Consider the following 20366-nt stretch of genomic DNA (forward strand, 5'->3'; position numbering starts at 1 on the left):
ACTTTATGTGCAGACAAATATCACTCAGTGACTTATATTTTGTGTTAATGTGTGTTACTAAGCTGCTATCTAACCAAACAGAGATACGCGAGCGTGTGGAGAGCATGGTGGCACTTCCTCCACTGTGGGAACAGAGTGCAGTGTTGCCTTACGTGCCTTATTCCCTTTAGTGAACTTTAACCTACTTTCCCATACTGCGTTTTTTCTGCGCCTATAGGCTGTGATTGGCGGAATTTAAGGCAAAGAACACTGCAGCTGCCCATTTTGACGGTATTTTCTCCCAGCATGTTTGATCTCATGAGGCCTGCCAGAGATGGCGGAGGAGGAGGGCTCATTATGAACCCTCACATCATGGGTTTATATAAAGTTGGTTCATTAATTGAAGATGAGTTTATATCATGATCAAAGCCCTTACATCAATAAAAGCCACATAAATTAATCTGGTACAATAATGTTTTCGTTCTGGTTTATATAAATTATTAGGAATTAGCCTATAATTGATCTCCACAGACAACAGCCTGGCAGCCTAGTGAGTGGGCCTCTCTTCAGATACCTCCTGGTAGGCTGTGGAATGTGTCCCAGTGTTATGAACTGGGCTGACATGAATGCTTTACATATAACTGGGAGGAGGGTCTATTTTTAGCTGTACTCGTTTACAACAACAGATAAATGAGTATAAAAAGGATGACTGCTTAGTCCACAGTGATGTCTTAGAGGTTAAGTTATGGCTTAGTATTTGCAATCTGAACATTGTTTACAACACAGATCACATGACATTTGAAACTTGGCTTGAAGGTGTTTATAGGCTGACAAAAGTAGACTTTAAATTTAATAACATGTTGTCACTAAGTTTGGAATTTAACAGCTTATTGAACCCTCAACAGTTTACAGAGAAAGTATACGCCTTATAGGCTTATATCACTTCATTACTGAACACTAGTTTGATGCATCATTTAATATGTAAGAAAAATTCAAGCACATCAGGACCTGTCACAGTCCAAGGTGACATTACATTATTTTGTAACATATTCTGTTTCCATAGGCCAAGAACTAATATCAATACTCAGCTATATTCAGTGGTGGACAGTAAACAAAGTAAATTTACTTGACGAGTAAGTACATTTTTTGACTATCTGCACTTTACTTGAGTATTTATTTTTGGGGAGCTTCTTACTTTTGACTCCACTACATGTTGCAACCATACACTGTATGGTTGCCACCTGTGTTTCCTCTTCGCCCAGGTCATTATTGTAAATGAACATTGGTTCTCAATTGACTTACCTGGTAAAATAAAGGTAAAATAAAAATAAATACATTTCTATCAGTGATCTAGTTACTCACTACTTTTGCTTTGAAGTCAGCTCATGAATTGTATTTTATTTTCTGAAATCAGATCCCAAAGACCGTAAACTGTTCGTGTCCTTGGGTTTGGTTTGTCTCAATGGTGTAGCCGTACCTCGGTTGAGTGTAGAGTAAATGCAGATCAAGCCTTATTCAGATCAGTCTGTTCATTTAGTCATGGTGATGATGGCTACGGCCGAGAAGGTTGTTAATTCTCTACCTGAACACCACGGCTATATTTTAAACTCAGGTTCGAGGTTTTAGAATTAAAGAATGATTCATATTGTTATAAATCCCTGATCTGTTTACCACACAAACTTCATCCCAGCCTACAAAACATCAGCATCTAACCTGAGAAAGCATGTGGAGGTCTGTAGCTAACCCACTGGTTTTATTCCAGATGAACATTTGAAACTTGTCTGTGCTTGTAGTAACTTAGTTTATATTTCATGGTATACTTTTTAGATATGAAATAATGTTTTCTAGACAAACATAATGTAGCAGAATGTTCACCCAAGCATTCTTGACTGCACTCATGCTTTGTGAAAATACGTTTTGAGATATTTAAAAAAGTACTTTGAATACTTAAGTACTTTTAAAAGCAAGTACTCCAGTACTTAAACGGAAGTAATAATTTGATGGAACAACTCTCACTTGTATTGCAGTAATGACCAGGAGGATCTATACCTGGACTTAAGTAATGAATACGTGTACTTTCTCCACCACTGGCTATGTTCAGAAATTTGATATATTAGGTTTCTTCAAATGTTTTACAAGAATATAAATTAAAAGTATACAAGCATGCTTGTTTTTTTAGCTTCATTCATTAATTTTAAAGGTGAATTTTTCTTACAGTCATCCTGTCAATCAAGTTTTTTTTCCGCAGAAGGCCACAACTCTACCAGGGTAGCCATTATTTATGAAAAGCAGCAGGGTGTTACGCAGGAGTTGAGCCAGTATCCAGATGACTTTTACCTCACTTCTTTAAGCCAGCGAAAGAAACCAAGCTTCTTAATTACGATTTGGTTTCCTGTTCAGACCAGAAACTAAACCCAGGTGGTATTTTCAAGGACCAGTGAGAAGTTATACAGTTATAGAAAGATTTCATTTTAACAGTTCTCATTATGATACTCAACTCTTAGAGGTCCTGTATCTGCAGTTCTTTCTCAGGTGGATTTGATATAATATCCTTTAGCTTACTTCACCATATATACCAATAATTAATTTCTCTTCTGGCTCTAACTGATGAAACCAAACAAGTATCATGGATGAAGTTGTTGGTCAATGTTTCAGTGAAAGCCACACAAAAATACATTTCCATAAAGTTTTATTTTGATGAATGCTCTCACACTTTATCCTTTATAAAGTTATTTACAGATAATTCGCTCCCATGGTAAATAAAGAAAACATCCAGAAGTGGAAAGAGAAGGGAAAAAAAAAAGAAGGCAACAAAGTAAAAAAGTAAAGCACAACCAAGATATAAACAGAAAGCTCTGAATCATCAAATATATAGCATTGATCTTAAGGAATTTGTGTTGACGTCTATAAAATATTACCATTCATTTATATACTCATAATTAGAGGTAGGGTTAAGAAACATGAAATGCTTTGTTTATACAACTTGTGCAAGATGCCAATTGTTGCAAACAGCTCCCTCTGATGGGATGTCTGTGTACAGCATGTCCTCCACAGAGTGCACGTCATGACTTGTGACAGTTGAAGAAAGTTTGCGTGCACGTTCAGATTAAAAAATTAAGAATATTTTTTGGTATGTATGTAACATGGATCTTCATGTGGTAGATAAGAGTCTGGTAACGTTGGGTGTTGTTACATAAGTTTGCCTGTTATGTAACCTCTGTTTGTCAGCAAGCTGTGAGTTTGTTTGTGGTCAGACACGTATTGATAATGACTCCTGCGTATGTGGGTTAAGTCCACTGCATTAACATAGTTTTGAAAACTATCAAGTCAAAATAAAGGATCACAGAGAAGTTGAAATGTTGAATACCATAGGAGTTTTTGTAGAAATACATTGTGAGGCAAACTTAGTTTCAGACAGATGACGTGAGCGTGTACTGTGTGGAGGACTTCAGTCTATTTAAGCGCGTTGTGCCACATTCGCAGCAGATTTCTCAAATGATTGTATGGATCCATAAAGGCCTGATGCTACCTAGTGACTACCTGGGGCAGAAAACCAGACAGTGACTCCTGTAAAAAACAGTTAATCACCACTGGAGAACTACTCCTGTTGTAGTTGGTGGATCTGCAACAGAAATGCATGAACAATCACAGACTAACACCAGAGCAGAATGAAGTGGATTACAAAACAGACCACATATGAATCTGAGAAATCAACTGTTCATGCGTTGAACTTGAAATGTACATTTTACCCTTTTCATATTGACTTTGGTTTAAAAACAAATTAAGAGGTCTGGAGATTTACATTATTATTACCATCTATTAAATGTCTTTAAATAAGGCAAAGTTCATCACCAGGTACCACACTGCAATTCATTATGAATTAACCTTTGTGTGGCACCACCAAATGAAAGTTTCAGTTTAAAATCTAGCTTTCCACTGTGAAAACCAGGTCGCAGTCCCTGTTCTAGTTTGAACTCATACGTCGAGTTCAGGCATGCATACAAACCACTATTGTGCCTTTTAAGTTGTGAAATAAAATAATTTGCAGAGGAAGGAAAGTAAATAGAACACAGCATTTGCAAACTCAAATCCCATGAGGTATATACTAGAAGACTGTGCGTACAGACGATCAAATCTTTGAAATCCCTAATATGCCATGTCGCTGACAACGGCTTCAGTAAGGCAATTATTTCAACAGATGTCTTTTACTGAAAGGTAACCGATCAGTGATGCATGTGAGGAGTTAAATAAATTCAGTGCTCATCATCCAAAACAAACTCATTCTTGTTTTAACAGTACATGTGGTTATTATCTGGTAAGGTGTACTTCCTGATGCATCACAGGCATGTTGCAGAGTAATCTATTAAAACTGATGGTTATAAAATTGATGATTAAGCTCCATCAGATTTTTTCTTTTCAACGAAGATATCATATTCTAAACCTTTTACGTGTTTAAGAATCTGCCACCATCTTTTCTCATGGATTATTTGAAGTTTAAAGACTGTATGAACAGGAGTCACTGTTTACACAAGAGTCAGGTGGTCCAGTTAGTTAGGGCAAATAAACATCCCCAATACCTGAAGCCTGCCTCATTCTCAGATCCAGTGTAAGATCAGATGTTTCTTAAATGTTCAATGACTAAATGAAATGAGAAAAGTAACCCCAACAACAGTCAGTGTAAAGCCTCTCCAGCACGTCAGCTGTTTTTGAAGGAGACATTTCGCCCTCATATGAACATCACAGATTTGAAGTGTAACATACTTGTGATGCATCCTTGTGGGCAACACCTCTGTGTAAACTGCAATAATATTCTTGTGTTATGCAGCGCTCAAGCTGTGAATGAGAAGTCCCTCTGACATTCATCAAGTAATTAAAACCCCCCTGAATTTACTGTTGGTTAAATCCTTGTTTTAAATGAATCACCGCTCTGTTTGCTCAGTTTGTGCGGATGAAATGAAATGCTCCCAGTGAGATCAATTGGTATATCCTGGCTGTTCATGTTAGCGGGGAATGGATGGCTGGTACCCTGCAGCATTATCTGATGCCTTGTTTCTATTTCAGTCATGTAAGCCTCACTGAGCGCAGCCCCAAAATCACAGCACAATTAATTGATTCTTCTATGGGTTTGATTTTCTCTTCCTGTACCAGCTAATGCTTCTGCAAAAACTGCACTGCAGGATCATTTCTGACCTCTGTCACCTCTCACACAACCAACCAAAGGCCAGACAGGTACGCATTAATCACCGAAAACCATCTATGTGCTGACCTGGCCAATATGATCCACATGTAACTCTACCAAAGCCATATATCAGATCATTTATAACCTGTACAACACAACTGCTTACAATAAGGCAATAAAACAAAGCTATGTATTTAGTCAGACTAAACAATGTTCAGAGAAGAGTTACTGTATGATTTTAACTTTTTACCATGAAGCTACATTAGAAAAATAATATATTTGCTTCTCAGCTTTTCAATCATTAAAATATGGACAAGTTTCTGAGAAAGATTTAAAGAGCAGCTCAGAGCTCGTGTCGGCTGTGAATAGGGGCCAGTGACAAAGTGTGTGGAAGGGTAACAGTTTAAGGTCCAACATTTCAAGAACAGACTAAATGCATGTCATTATCATCTAAGAGGGAGCACTATGGTTTAATAACAGTTCTCGGCCCAATCAGGTTGCAGTGGATGGAAATCACCTCCACATCCACACAGAAATAAAAGTGAAGGAAGTTATTATTACTTTTCTTTCCTATAGTTTGGAGTTAATATTGACTCTTAATGAAGCATGTTTATGCTGTCTCTTAGCCCTCTGCAGCCCTAGCCACCACCTGTACATCTACAACCTGATGGAGCAGTTCAACCTCACTCCTTTAAGCTTCCTCTGGAGCAGCGGGCCTCTTTAGGTCGCGGATCTGCTTAATCAGATAGTTCTTCTCATCGCAGAACTGCTCATCCTCGGCTCTGTCCGTCTGGAAATGGCTCAGGAATTCCACAAGTTTGGTTTGGTTCTTCAGCAGGATGTCCAGCACGGGCTGAGTCTTGTTTGGGTTTGCAACAAACACCTACAAGAAGGAGAGGCCATGTGAGAATCGGAAATTATAGTTTGAAGAGTTGCTCTCGGACTCAGATGGCTACATGTATACAAACCCCAAGACAGGCAGACAGGCAGACAGGCAGGCAGGCAGACAGACAGACAGGCAGACAGACAGACAGGCAGACAGGCAGACAGGCAGGCAGGCAGACAGACAGACAGACAGACAGGCAGGCAGGCAGGCAGGCAGGCAGGCAGGCAGGCAGGCAGGCAGGCAGACAGACAGACAGACAGACAGACAGACAGACAGACAGACAGGCAGGCAGGCAGGCAGGCAGGCAGGCAGGCAGGCAGGCAGGCAGGCAGGCAGGCAGGCAGGCAGGCAGGCAGACAGACAGACAGACAGACAGACAGACAGACAGACAGACAGACAGACAGACAGACAGACAGACAGACAGACAGACAGACAGTGCCCACCTTGAAGACATGGAATGCTTCAAACTGGATGTTCCGGCTGTTGTCTCGTAGCATGTTCATCATTAGCTTTAAGTTCTCCGCCCGGCTGATGTATTTTGTCATGACAGTGAAGTTGTGTCTATCCAGCAGAAGTTCCCCAAGAAGCTGAAACATAAAATATAACTTTTGAACACTTCACTTAGCACACTACAGTCAAAAGAATCCAGTGGCCATGTTGGTCACTGGTATCTGTCTCTAAAATAAAAGTAAACTTCCGATCTGACAAAGCAGCTGAGCTTTTACCTTCAGAGACTGACGCTTTGTTACATAGTTGTCAGAATGCAGGAGCTTCTCGTATTCTGTAAACACCTGGTAGGACATTGTATAAGTATGTTAGACACAGTATTAGCAATATTCAAATGTAGGATCAAAATCAGCACTTTAAAGCTCACCCTGTCATAATTATTCTCCAGGAAATCCGCACACATGATCTTGTGTCTTGTGAGGAGATCCTATGATGGAGTGGAAGAAACCAAGATATCAGACACAAACTTTTTTTATTAAGAAGATGAAAATGAAGAAAGAGTGCAATATACCTTGAATGAAGCAAAAGCATCTGAGGCAATGTCGAAGGTTGAGAGCTCCACGTAACGGAAGAAGCAGTAAAAATCTTCAGAGAAGAGCACTGTCCGTGCCAAAGGCTCGTGCCGCAGGCACTCCCTCAGCATCATTCCACAGTTCAGAGCTACTTCTGCACTCTCGTATCTGTGCGCACGTTAACACATGTCAGGCAAAGTCATCAGTATCATCAGATTTCAACATAAACTAGTTATAAAACAAACACTGTGGATGAAATGCAAACAAAAACAGCAAATAGTAGAAGTTACTTCACTAATGTGGCATGAAGTCTGTATTTGTACTGATGAACTTTTTTTTTTAATGGGCCTAATTTCCCATGGTGAGGTTTTTTGTCTGTGGCTGATGACAACAAACCAAATGTAGGCTGAGTGTCTGAAAGATCAATGTAAAATGTTTCCTGTTTTATGTCCATCTCTAACAATCAGACTAAATGCTCATGTAGACATGACAAGTTCAAAACCATAGCAGAATAAATCCATTCCAGAAGTGGCAATTGGCAAAGTACAACAATTGATCCAGCAGAAACAAACCCTAATGCAGTGCAGCTGTGAGTCACAGTGCTCTCTGAGTACGCTGGATTACTGGGATTTTTGGAGCTGTGATATCAGCATTTGACTATCACTCCTGTCATCTACATGTGTAACCCACAGCTGAATGCAACATGTTCATGCTCGTCTCTCTGGGAGTTGTTGAAACACATACCAGGTAATGTAGAAAATCACAAGGCATGTTAGGGGAACATGATTTAATAAAAAAAGCATTTAAGCCGCTGTGACAAAATCATTTGATCATGGTTTAAAGTAACCTTTAAAAGAACATAACCGTACGTATTCAGCTTGTCCTCAAACATGCACCAAATACTAAGCTCCTGTAACCTACCCTTTCAGAAGCATGAAGAGGATCTGTGGGTGTGTAGAGATGTATTCTACAGTGGGTGTACGGGTGCCAATCTGACGTCTCACGATGTTGCTGAACAAATGAACCACATCCTTCTTCCCCTGTAAAAGAAAGAAAAGAGATCAGAAACATGATAGCTCAGGTGCTGATATATAAAGTTTACTAGTAACATAAGTTCCTCACCTCAAAATCAATCTTCTGCAGGTTAGCGATGAGAGCAATTAACAGGTTGGTATTGTACAGCTCTTGTGCAAGCTGAGCTACTGCTTCCGTTTGAGGCTCCTTGTCACCTGTCCCACTAAGAATCTCCTTCAGTGAAGCCAGGTTTTTGGAGGCCTCCTCTGCAACCTTAATAGCAAGAGAAAGAGTCAAATACATCAGTAAGTGTTTAGATCAAGAACCCCACCCCGAATATAAAACACAACCAAAAAGCACTGCTCACCTTTTCACACTTTTTGCTGTCTGCAGCATCCAACTTTTCCATGTATGCCACATTCTCCTTCAAGCTCCTCACTATCTCAGCCGGACTCTTCTGAGACTTCCCAAAAGGAAAAGGCATGGCTGTGAAGGATCCCAATCCCTGATCAAATAAAAAAAACACTGTTTCAGGTTATTATGATGATTAGCAATTAAAGCAAATTAACTTCCTGTATCTCAGCATCAGGAAATGAATGAGAAGCCTGCACTGAGGACATTACACATCACACTGTAAAGCACTGAAGACTCCTGCGAGACATCACATACATGTGCAATACCTCATAGCCATGTGCAATATTGTAAATTATTCCATAACATATTATTATATTAATCTGCTAAATGTGCATTCTGACCTAGGCTAAGTTAATTTATTTCATGTCTTTAAAAGTACTTCTTTACCTTTCTTTGTACAGATAGTATTTTTATTTTTATTGAGAACTTTTGATTTGTTTATAGGTTTATATATTTATTGTCCTTACTGTCTTAAGTACCAGTGTACCTTTCACCACGTCAAATTCCTTGTGTGTGCAAAGCTCACTTGGCAATAAAGCTTTCTTGAATCTTGAATTAAGGACACAGCAACGATAGTTAGAATATCGGATAAAAGATCAGAACTTGAAAGTCAAGTGTTGACTGACAATCTCTCACAAAGGCCAGAACACCACGAAGAGCTAGCTACCGTCGCTAACGTTACAAAAGTTAGTTCTCAGAGATAACGAGGGGTTTGAGAGCTCTAAAGTGGATCTTTTGAGGTGTGTTTGTCCTGCTTTAATACTTTCACAAGTGGACACGAGCTCAAACACATGAAAGGTTAACTTTCTCTCCTAAACGTGTTTTCTAAAGGAGTTAAAACTGTCACCGCTCGCGTTTACATGAAAGTTGTGTTAGCTTGTGACCTAGTTTACTGTGGCTACAAACAAGCAGACTAGTGTCCGTACATTGACACAGAGAACCGAGGAAAACACACGGAACAAAGTGCTGAAATATTCCGTCCAGACTGTCAGGACTCACCGTGTGAACTCTTGTTTAGAAGCTGAAGGAGGCTCGGTGGCTAAAGGTTAGCTAGCAGGCTTTATTTCCCCTCCGTAACGCTGCTTACTGTGAAAGGTCTGTAGCGTTATCTCAGATCTGTGCTCGAAGCTTTCCAAGTGGACCGACTGTAGCTACAAGTTGCTGAAGAGTCCGACCTTCATAGCTGTGATATTTCATGTAAATGACCGTCTGTCACCTCACTTGCTAGCTGCCTAGTTGAAAAGAGAGAGCTGCTGGGCTGGCCTGTCTGACAACTTCATTTCCCTGTTCTGTTCAAACTCCCGTCCTCTCTTCATCCCAGGGACACTGGGCGGGCATGTTGTGCTTTACGAAGTGACTGGCACAAGTTTGATCCAATGACTTTGACCAGGAGACTCTGTGGATACTCCCTCTCCGCTGTAGGTTCGTGTGTTTCGTTTCTTACAAACTCAGAGAGAGTGGAAAAATTAAAGACTTTAGGGGGGCCTTCTTCTCCGGGCTGCCCCGCGACTGAAACCAAGCGCACCTAAATTCAGAAGAAAGGAAAAGGCTTCTCATTTTTAAATTGCGAAATTAGATTTTGGAGACATCACTTTGAAGACATCTAGACGTTTTAAACAAATAAATGCTGGCTAAGTCAATTTAATAATGTTTTTAAAGCGAAAAGTTAAGACAACCTTTTTGAATAAAGTCTTCAACACACATTCAGTGTGTAAGTATTTGTAAAATACGGTGGCCCTGAAGGACAAAACACATTTAAAAAAGATGATACACTTTCACAAATTTGGAGACAAATTAACATTTTGGAAAACATTTTTTCATTTTGTAAAAGAAAATTACATTAGCAAAACACTTTTACCAAGGCCAAAGCAAATTTACATTTAAGGAAACAAATTTACAAACGATGGAACACTTTTACCATTTCTGAAACAAATTAACATTTCATTTTTACAGAAAGGGAATGGAGAGAAACGAAACAGTACGGTGGCCCTGAAGGACAAAACAAATTTACAAAGGTGAACCACTTTTAGAAAGTTGGAGACAATTTTAAAAACCAAGGAACACTTTTACCATTAAGTCTGACTCCTTTTAGCCTGACTCTGTTTAGCCTGAGGCTATGTGGTCTGAGGCCGTTTCATCTGAATTCTGACAAATGATGAAGGTTTTGCGGAGATATGACGGAGCTTTTCCAGAGACATGATGCTTTTTTAAGCTGAGCTCTGACACCTCTCTCTGACACCCGAGGATGTCCTAATATGTAAACCATGTCCATCTCGTTTTACGGTGGCCCTGAAGGACAAAACAGATTTACAAAAAATGAAACAGTTTTACAAATTTGGAGACAAATTAACATTTTGTTAAAAAAAAAATCATTTTATAAAACAAAATTACATCAGCAAAACACTTTTACCAAGGCCAAAACAAATTCACATTTAAGAAAACAAATTTAAAAAAGATGAAACACTTTTACCATTACTGAAACAAATTAACATTTCATTTTTACGGAAAGGGAATGTACCAAATACTGGAAGTGATCCAGAAGTGATCGAGTGAGGGGTCATTTAGTTTGTGTTGATGGAGAGAAACCAAACAGAGATGGACATGGTTTACATATTAGGACATCCTTGGGTCTCAGAGTGAGGTGTCAGACCTCAGAGGAAAAAGCATCATGTCTCCGGAAAACCTTCATCATGTGTCAGAATTCAGATGAAACGCCCTCAGACCACATAGCCTCAGGCTAAATAGAGTCAGGCTAAAAGGAGTCAGACTTAACAGTGCTCCGTCGTTTGTAAATTTGTTTCCTTAAATGTAAATTTGTTTTGGCCTTGGTAAAAGTGTTTTTCTGATGTATTTTTCTTTTATAAAATGTAAAAATGTTTTTCAAAATGTAAATTTGTCTCCAACTTTGTAAAAAGTGTTTCATCTTTTGTAAATTTGTTTTGTCCTTCAGGGCCACCTTAGTATTAATATACATACAATTACCAGCCAACACTCTGATTCACCCTTATATCATATCTGCTTTTGGGATATTGAAACTTAACATTTTAAGTCATGAGTTTGTTTCTCTTTTCATTATAAAGTAGTTACCTTTTAACACTGACCTCATGCATCTTTTCAAGTTTGGATGACTGCAGCACACGATCGTTAAGGGTGCTTTTATTTTGACAGTCACAGACCGGAACTCTCGCTGCCTTGTGTATTGCAGCAACCTTGACGCTAGTGTGAAAAGCCCACGATCACTTCTGAAGGACGGGAAGAAACACAGACACTACTCGGAACAGTTTACCAGATTGTTTTGGTATCAGCGTGGAAAGTCTTCTCAGTGGGTAAGTAGTGATCTGTGTCTCAGAGGCCGGTCTGGAGCCGCTGTGTTTTATGGCCTATTGTGGTTTCAGGCCGTAGTGCTGGTCCAGTCTGAGCTGCTCTCTGCACAGGGAAACATCACGTATGGCGCTCTTTACTTCGAAGACCCGCGCCTGTCATGATCATTTCACACATTTAAAGGGAAATATTCTCATTTAATCGGATGCTAGCCACATATAATATCTAAGTGTCACATTTCCCTCCCTTCGACCTTTATTTCCCTCCATGAAAAGGCCTTGTGAGAGGTTTCGGGGCGTTGAGATGTTCATAGTGAAACATGTTTTGTGTTATAGTGGGCTTGTTGGAGAAAGAGGCACACACCCCCTTTAATTCAAAACTTTGGAGGAGAAATGTGAGCTACTTTTCACGATTACCTTGCTCTCGATAAGATCGGCGTAACATGGTTAAATATGTCAGGATTGTGACCTGAGAGTCTGTAAGTGAGGATCAGAGTGTGGAATAAAATATATTTAGTGTTATTTCCACGCAGAGTGATGTGTGTGTGTGTTTGCACGCTGGCTCTGCTGCTGCTGCTGCTGGAGCCGCCGCAGTGAAATCCTGGCCTTGTTATCATGGCTGTAAAGGCTCTATCAAGGCGGCGCAGAACACTGCTTTTATGATTAAAACATTTCATTATGTGCTTTTATTAAACACTGACTATGTATTTAATCCTCATATTTGATATTTATGTGGCGCCTGGAGCTCATGATAGGCACAATGAAGCAGACTATCTCTGCATATGACGGCACACATTTGGAGGTTGTGTCTACTCGAAAGGATCCAGTCATCTGTTTGCAACCACACTTTATGATTTTAAGAAAAATATATGCATATACATGTTGATACACTTATAAATGTGTAGTTCAATGCATCTGAAATTAAAGATAACTATATTTATATCTGAACAGTCCAACTCCAGGTGTTGTGTAAGACTTTTATCACAACAGGCTACTCAGTCTAAAATGTCATATTTATGCATTATGTTATATTTTTAGAATTGAGAGGATGCAAGTTATGCATTTAAGAATAAGTAGTGCAGCAGATTATTTCTACAAAATGGGGACTGCATTTTATCTTTCACAAAAAGGAAAAGAAATGAAGAGGTACTCAGAGGGGGATTTATTTATTAAAAGTAGTCCCAGGAGGTCAGGTAAACTGGGTTTAATCAGATCTGTTTCTACAGGGTAAGAGTCCTGCTGCTGGTTTCTTTTTCTATTCCAACTGATTTCCTGCTATCAGATCTGGCATGACTGTTGAATATGTGTCATTGTCAGCCAGTGTTGTCTGCAATTACCACATGTAACAATAACATTAATACAAGATACATCATTGATTACCCTCCTCAAACATGAGCAGGTTTCACATAACTCTGGCAGTGATCTGCAGTTTTAGCATACCTTTTTCTGAGTGTATTATTCATACAGAGCTCTCTATAGCTCAATCAACCAGAGTTGAGGAACAGAAGTTAAGAAAGCATGAAACTGTAGTCGCTGAACAGCTCAATGAGCCTCATGTGTGATCCTGTAGATGGAGCAGTTTTTAGAGCAGAGGACTTCTTTAAACTGTCAGTGCTTGGTGTTGTTAGCTGCTGCAGTTATGTTTTGTTCAAGCTGCTCAGGGGAAAGAGTTTCTAATGTTTTCTGTCCAAATAGTTTTATTCATTATTAAATTTAGTTGGGGAAAACTAGATTTACAGAACACAGTTTGCACTTAATTCACTTCCGTTCCCTTTACAAATGTTCTTGCCGTTGTTTATACTGTTAACGAAAACTCTGCAATCATATCACTCTGTTCAACAAGTCAGGTCACTAAATGTATCCTGTATTTAACATTTTACATTGCCAATTACATTAGACTCTGAGTGTCATAAATGAGGTTATGAGTTGTTGAGGTGTCCTGTTTGAATCAGACGTGAGCTGTTATTATGAGCTGGATTATGAATACTGTTATAAGGAGGTATAAATGATGTGGTAAGGCTGAATGACACTGCTTTTGATGATGTCTATTTGGATGGGTTTTACCATCATGTTTACTGAAAACTAATCTTTTTCTTGCCTTGACTTTTATTTAATTGATTAATTATTAATATTTTGTTTGTTTTAACTGAAGAGTCGGGCCAGAGAAAGCCTTTGGAAATGTCAGGACAGAGGAAGGGAGCCGCAGCAAAGCTGCTCAAATGTGCCTTCTGTAGGACCAACCGGGATAAGGAGTGCGGGCAGCTGCTAGTGTCTGACAGCCAGAAGGTGGCAGCCCACCATAAGTGCATGGTGAGGAGAGCTCATTGTTCCCAACCTCTCTCAGCCTGTGATTCTTTAAGACTGTCTCTTCTCACATATAAATAAGTGTGAACTGTCCAGACTAAATAAGTTGTGGATTTTTTAAAGGTTTGTTTTGTGAAACAGTCTGTATTTCAAAGATGAAAAAAATATAAATTATATGACTTTAAAATATAATTCAGCATAAACAAAACTTATCTCTTTGAAATGAACTGTAATCTCTGTTAAACCCAGCACAGTTTTTAAATTTGATACCTGTTTTTTTTTTGGGGGATAAATGTGTTTGCAGCTTTTCTCCTCTGCCTTGGTCACATCTCCCTCAGGCAGTGAAACCATTGGAGGATTTTCCATTGAGGATGTGAAAAAGGAGATCAAGAGGGGAAACAAACTGGTAAGTAACTGCTGTCCCTCACAGTGTGGTACTGATCACAGAGAAGTGGAGAAACATTCAAAAAGGGGAACATATTTGAACCTTTGTGATTAGGATGCTGTCAATACATTTAAATGTAAGTGTTGATTAGGGCTGCATAACATAGTCAGAGCGTTTTCAACGAACAAAACAGGTCTTTAGTACAAATGTGAAGAACAGCAGGTAGTCTTAATACTGAATGTGATAGCTGCACTCTTCATTATCTGTTTATTTTTTTGAAAATATATTTATTGCTTTTATAAACATAGAAAATACTTAGCAAAAAAACAGCAAACCTAAAAATAAAAGCTAACCCACCCCCCTCCCAAAAGGAAACTATAAAAATAAAAAAGTAACAACAACAAAAAGAGCACGTCTGTTGCAATAGCAGCCTTGATCACATTAAAACTTTGTCTTAAGCAGTTCTTATCAGGAAAAAAAAAACAAAAACGTGAAGACATATATTTGCAGCAGGATGGTGCAGTTATGACACAGAATATTAATCTTTGCCACAAAGAAAGTTTAGCAAAGGGTCCCAAATCTTATTGAACACACTTCCCCTGTCTTCTTTGTGGAATCTCACTCTCTCAAGATGCAGAGTGTTTGCCATTTCTCCCTGCCACAGATCAGAGGGGGGCACAGAGTCCATCTTCCACACTCTTAGTATTAGTTTTTTTGCAACCACCATTCCAAACAAAACAGCTTTCTTTTCATACTTATCAGCAAAAGATAAAGAGCTTGCAGCTCCAAATTATCTGTTTATTTAACAGTTCTTATAGATACCACAATACTGAACAATGTTAATGTATATAGCATATATTTATCTTCATATTGTCTGAGCTGCTGGTAAAAGGCTGAACCAAGTTTGGTAAAAATAAGAAAAGCTTTGTCTGTGGAAAGTCACTAAATATAAAAGGACAGCTGGTAATTTAAGTTGTCTAAATGTACACACAAATACACACTGCATCTATTTGATTTAACTTCCTGGTTTTTTTAGATACTAAAATAGATGATGCATTTCCTGAAACAGGCTGATTTCTTGAACATGTGGTACCCAAACTCTAGACACCTTCTTGTTATAGCTTCCTCTGTGTCTATAACTCAGTTTTTACTCTTCATTCCTATTCTGTATAATCACAGTTTATACATGAGCATGTGAACAGAATGACGCTGACACTGGCCAGTAATTCTTGTGTTGTATCTCCTCTTTAAAGAAATATCAGCCCTTCCTGTCTAACATCTAGAATTTCATGTTTGGATGAATGTACAGGTGTTTGTATACTCTATTACAGTGAAGCTGTTTGCTGATGTTCAGCTTTTTTAAGTCTTGTGTGCTTATTTGTGCTCCTTGTTGTTTTCCCTCCAGCATTTTCAGTTTGTCACAACAAAAAGGATTGTCTCACGATGGTGTTATTTTAGATTGCATGTCTGCCAGTGCCCCATGATCTCCAGAGAAAAACTACTATTCAGATTAAAACACATTCACATCACTAATGGACTCATCACATCCTGAGCAGACGGTTATTGTGAATGAGTGAAAAAGGTTGTTTATTTGTGTAGATGACGTGTTTCTGAATGATGAAGGTCTGTGTTTTTCTCTTCAGATGTGCTCTTCGTGTCACAGACCGGGTGCTACAATCGGCTGTGATGTGAAGACGTGCCGGAGGACGTATCACTATTATTGTGCTGTCAAGGACAAAGCCCAGATCAAAGAGAATCCCTCACAAGGGATTTACCTGTAAGTGAATCTACTTTTGAGTTCTTCAACAAGTTAATATGCAACAAATAAAGATGTTTGTTATTAATGTACGCTTCAAATTGATTTGCCCCAAAACAGTGTTTACTGCCGCAAACATCGGGACGCTTCGCAAGATGGACTTCAAGGCAAGATATGCATAATACCCTCAGTGCACCATTATACCCAGTCCCATAGATCTGACTTGTTTGTATTATGATCATTGCTATCCAGTTATCCATCACTGTGAGATGTTCTTTAATGACACAATGTAAAACCATAGATGGAGAGGAAGGTGTGGCCAATGATTCTGACTCCTCGCCTCCACTGAGTAGAGGCCGGGGTAGGTTTGAGAAGGGGAGAGCCAAGGCTGGATCTCGTGGCGCATCAGAAGACACCCGCTCTGCCTCCTCGCAGGCTGCAGACGAAGAAAGTTCCTCCCATGTAAGGCATTAAGTTCATTCACTTGATACAGTTTGTAAAATGTACTCGATAGTCTCTTCACTGTGTGTGGCCTGATTGTTGCTTCGTGATTCAGCGGGACAGGTCACCTCTACGGGCCAGCCCAGGTGATGGCGGCCAGCGATGTGGCTTCTGTCATGCAGGTGACGAAGAGAATGAAACACGGGGCATGCTTCATAGTGATAACTCTAAAAAAGTGGCTGCACACTACAAATGCATGGTAAGGTTGTTGTTTTGATGCATTTGCTGTCAGTGTGCTTTGACAATAATAATCCTTACATCTTTATGTGATGCATTGATACCTCTCAGCTGTTTTCATCGGGGACGGTGCAGCTGACCACAACGTCACGGGCTGAATTTGGGAACTTTGATGTGAAAACGGTCATCCAAGAAATCAAGAGAGGGAAAAGAATGGTGGGAACATTTGTTGTTTATTTAAAGGAAATGTTTTTAAATAGAATGAAACTCCTTTCAGTTGTAGAACTAAAATATTGTTGGCTTCCTTTTTTTGTTTCTTTCAGAAATGTACACTCTGCACCCAGTTGGGTGCTACCATTGGGTGTGAAATCAAGGCATGTGTTAAGACCTACCACTATCACTGTGGCCTGCAGGACAAAGCCAAGTACATTGAAAACATGGCTCGTGGCATCTACAAGTGAGCTTTATTTCTCGAAACAATCCTGTTTGCGATGACCAAAAGTCATGGAGGTAGCTTAATTTACTGTAGTTTTGTACTGTGGATTATTCACCTGGAGATATTCCCCTCAAATGACAGTAATTCACACCACAAGATAACTTGCACACTGTTAGTACTGATATCATTTTTAACATATGATGACCAAAGTTTTTCTACAGTTAATAGTCCAGAATAGAGTGAGACTGAATTGATTTGAATAGAATATAACAAAATAGTATTGAATTGATATGAATACAATAGAAAAGAGTTGAATGGAATAGAAAAGTACTGAATAGAATAGATTAATGGCATGAATTAGAATAGAATAGAATTGATTTGATTTGATTTGATTTTAATAGAATAGAATAGAATAGAATGGAAAGAAAAGAATAGTATAAAAAAAGATTTGAATATAATAGTATTGAATTAAATTGAATTAAATTGAATTGAATTGATTTTGTTGGACTGGAATAGAATAGAATAGTAGTGAACAGAGTAGAATGGTATGGAATGGAATAGATTTGAATAGGGAAGATTTAAAGGAATTGATTCGAATGAAATGGAATAGTATTGAATTGATTTAATATGATAGAATGGAAAGACTAGAATAGTATTGAATCTAATTGAATTGGTTGGACTGGAATAGAATGAGATACAATAGAATAGAGTAGATTTGAATAGAATAAAAAATAATAGAATAGTATTAAACAGAGTAGAATGGGATGGAATTAATTTCAATAAAGAAGGTTTAAAAGGAATTTATTTGAATGAAATGGAGAAGTATTGACTTGAATTCAACTAATTGAATTTGAATAGAATAGTATTGAATTTAATGGTTTGAATTGTGTAGAATACAAGGCGATAGAATAGAATAGTATTGCATAGAACTGAACTGATGTGAATAAAATACAATAGTATTGATTTTGAAAAGAATGAAATAGCATTGAATGGAATATTACGGAATTGAATACACTATAATAGCATAGCATTTCAATTACTTAGAATATATTTGAATTACATTACATTAAATTACATTACATTTCATAACATTAAATGGAATGGAATTGTCTACCATGTGTAAAATTGTCACTGGCTTCACAAGAAAATCACAGAGTGTATTTTGTTCTTAGACTATATTGTAAGAACCACAGCGGCAACGAGGAGCGGGATGAGGAAGACGAGGAACGTGAGAACCGCAGTAGAGAGAGAGCAGCAATTGACCGTGGGGGAACCCCATCAATGCAAGTGAACGGCAACTAGGTATGTGTATTTGTAAAGGCTGTTTGAATAGAAACCTTGAATGACTTCCACGTTTTATATTTGGTGCTTCATTGTTTCCTCATTGCATCAGTGGATGCAATGAGGAAAGTTGAAGACCTTGCTGTTATTCAATGATGCCTGTCTTTCAGGTTGGCCGTTTGGATGTGACGTGGAGTGAATACAGAAGAATTAAAAGACAAGGGAGTGAAATGTTTTTATACTTTATCTTAGCCTACTCACAAAATCGTGGTCCTCAAGCCTCCACGATTTGTTCACACGGCTTCTCCCAGTAAACAGACGGGAGGCCAAAACCGCCACCAGATGTCTTCTTCATGAAACCCTGTTTTGAGCTTATCACTGACTGGTGGTTCTGTGCAGAGAACTGGACTCCTGCAGGACCGTGAAGATACTTACCTTTCTGAGACTCAGTTTACGGCCTCAGTTTCAAACATGTATTATTGCAGTGAATGAGATCTGATTGACTGATCTTTTGATTGTCACTTACCGCACATGCTCCCACTGATTACATGACCCACACTTGCTGAAATCGATACATTCTTGCTCTTCCTTAGCTCCTGAAGGACTCACTTTTAAGAGGGGTCTGTTTTGTTACTAGTCTATCAAGTTGTGCAGTTTGATTACTTTGTTTCTGTAATCATATCTTAAAAATACTCTTTTGATGTTAGCCTTTTTTTCTTGATATGTAATATTTTGCTACTGTATTATCATCATGAGTAATTTTGAATATCTGGATTCAGACGGTCACAGTAACAAGTTTTGCCAGCATGCACTTGTACTTTTCCACTGTTAAAGGTGGCTTTTTTATTTAGCTGCTAAAGGGCAAAGTAGAGCTCTTTGGAAAAGTTGGCTTGACTTTGTTTGATGTACTGTTACTTGTATCTCTACAAATGTACTCATGGATGTTTGGAAATAGAAATGATTTTATTTTACACATTTAATGGGTAAGCTGAGTCTTTTTTCAGAATGTGTTTATATACTGTTTAAAACACAAACGGTAGTCAAGGTGGGTTACGGGGTGTTAGAGGTGAAAAGAGGAATGTAACTATAGCTATAAGGCCTTACCTACCCACTGCTTCAGTGCTCTGCATTGATACCTGATTTTGATACCTTGATTTTATTTACATGTAGAAAAAGATTTATGTGCTTAAACAAATCATCACCAAAGCCCTGGTTTAATGTGATAACAGTAAAGAAGTGGAAAGGGATAGAAGAAGGTCTCTTGACTAATGTGTTATGTGGAGGTTTTACTATTAATTTGATGGTTATACCTCCACTTAACACACATGTTAAACCTGCAGAGTTACTGGTATTAATCTCTTCATATATATGAGGAACAATATGCAGAATTGATATTGTAGATTGAGTATTTATAGGTCATGTTGCGTTTATATAACTTTTAATTGTATCAGCAGAGTTTATGCTCTGTTTAAAACTACTGTACAGGGAAACCATGCAAAGTGTGCAGAGAGGTATCAGTTTGCTTTAGGGTACCTCTGTCAATAAAAGTAGAAGGAAAAGTTAAATACATTTTCCAAGATTACTACAATTTGTTTTACAGATTAGTTCCAATGTCCCATGATTTTTTGGGTAAACTTTTTATCGTCTGTTATGGTGTAAACACTTAGTAGTCTCAAATGTAGCCACAAATTATGCATGGTATGATCTTGAGATGA

At 38.5% G+C, this 20366-nt stretch overlaps 2 protein-coding genes across 3 annotated transcripts; one reads left to right on the forward strand and one right to left on the reverse strand.

The window, feature by feature from the left end:
• Positions 1–2651: 2651 nt before the first annotated feature.
• cab39l1 (calcium binding protein 39, like 1) lies at positions 2652–9945 on the reverse strand. The gene is made up of 9 exons (XM_034689323.1): positions 9491–9945; positions 8445–8582; positions 8186–8350; positions 7985–8103; positions 7063–7231; positions 6919–6978; positions 6770–6835; positions 6488–6631; positions 2652–6041 (listed from the first exon to the last, which is right to left on the reverse strand). Exons 2-9 carry the CDS (start codon positions 8559–8561, stop codon positions 5850–5852), a joined length of 1032 nt encoding a protein of 343 aa, XP_034545214.1. The 5' UTR covers positions 8562–8582; positions 9491–9945; the 3' UTR covers positions 2652–5849.
• phf6 (PHD finger protein 6) lies at positions 9823–19631 on the forward strand. 2 transcript variants are annotated; one of them, XM_034689322.1, is made up of 12 exons: positions 9823–9913; positions 11697–11817; positions 13964–14121; positions 14420–14521; positions 16144–16277; positions 16377–16423; positions 16558–16718; positions 16813–16956; positions 17046–17150; positions 17258–17391; positions 18543–18672; positions 18822–19631. In XM_034689322.1, the coding sequence occupies exons 3-11, from the start codon at positions 13990–13992 to the stop codon at positions 18670–18672; spliced, it is 1089 nt and encodes a 362-aa protein (XP_034545213.1). In that variant the 5' UTR covers positions 9823–9913; positions 11697–11817; positions 13964–13989; the 3' UTR covers positions 18822–19631. The 2 variants fall into 2 exon arrangements, with proteins under 2 accessions (XP_034545213.1, XP_034545212.1); XM_034689321.1 differs by lacking the exon at positions 9823–9913 and having other exon boundaries at positions 11665–11817.
• The last annotated feature ends 735 nt before the right edge of the window (positions 19632–20366 follow it).

This window comes from Notolabrus celidotus, chromosome 8 (genome assembly GCF_009762535.1).
Source record: "Notolabrus celidotus isolate fNotCel1 chromosome 8, fNotCel1.pri, whole genome shotgun sequence".
In the NCBI taxonomy this organism is placed as follows: Eukaryota; Metazoa; Chordata; class Actinopteri; order Labriformes; family Labridae; genus Notolabrus; species Notolabrus celidotus.

Excerpts from the sequence above, each read along its gene's own strand:
- cab39l1 (XM_034689323.1), bottom strand. The coding sequence starts at position 8,561 with ATGCCTTTTCCTTTTGGGAAGTCTCAGAAGAGTCCGGCTGAGATAGTG. Across the intron at positions 8,104-8,185 it reads TGCAGAAGATTGATTTTGAG|GGGAAGAAGGATGTGGTTCA; the intron begins GTGAGGAACTTA and ends TTTCTTTTACAG. Across the intron at positions 6,042-6,487 it reads AAGCATTCCATGTCTTCAAG|GTGTTTGTTGCAAACCCAAA; the intron begins GTGGGCACTGTC and ends TCCTTCTTGTAG.
- phf6 (XM_034689322.1), top strand. The coding sequence starts at position 13,990 with ATGTCAGGACAGAGGAAGGGAGCCGCAGCAAAGCTGCTCAAATGTGCC. Across the intron at positions 14,522-16,143 it reads TCAAGAGGGGAAACAAACTG|ATGTGCTCTTCGTGTCACAG; the intron begins GTAAGTAACTGC and ends TTTTCTCTTCAG. Across the intron at positions 16,278-16,376 it reads CCCTCACAAGGGATTTACCT|TGTTTACTGCCGCAAACATC; the intron begins GTAAGTGAATCT and ends GCCCCAAAACAG.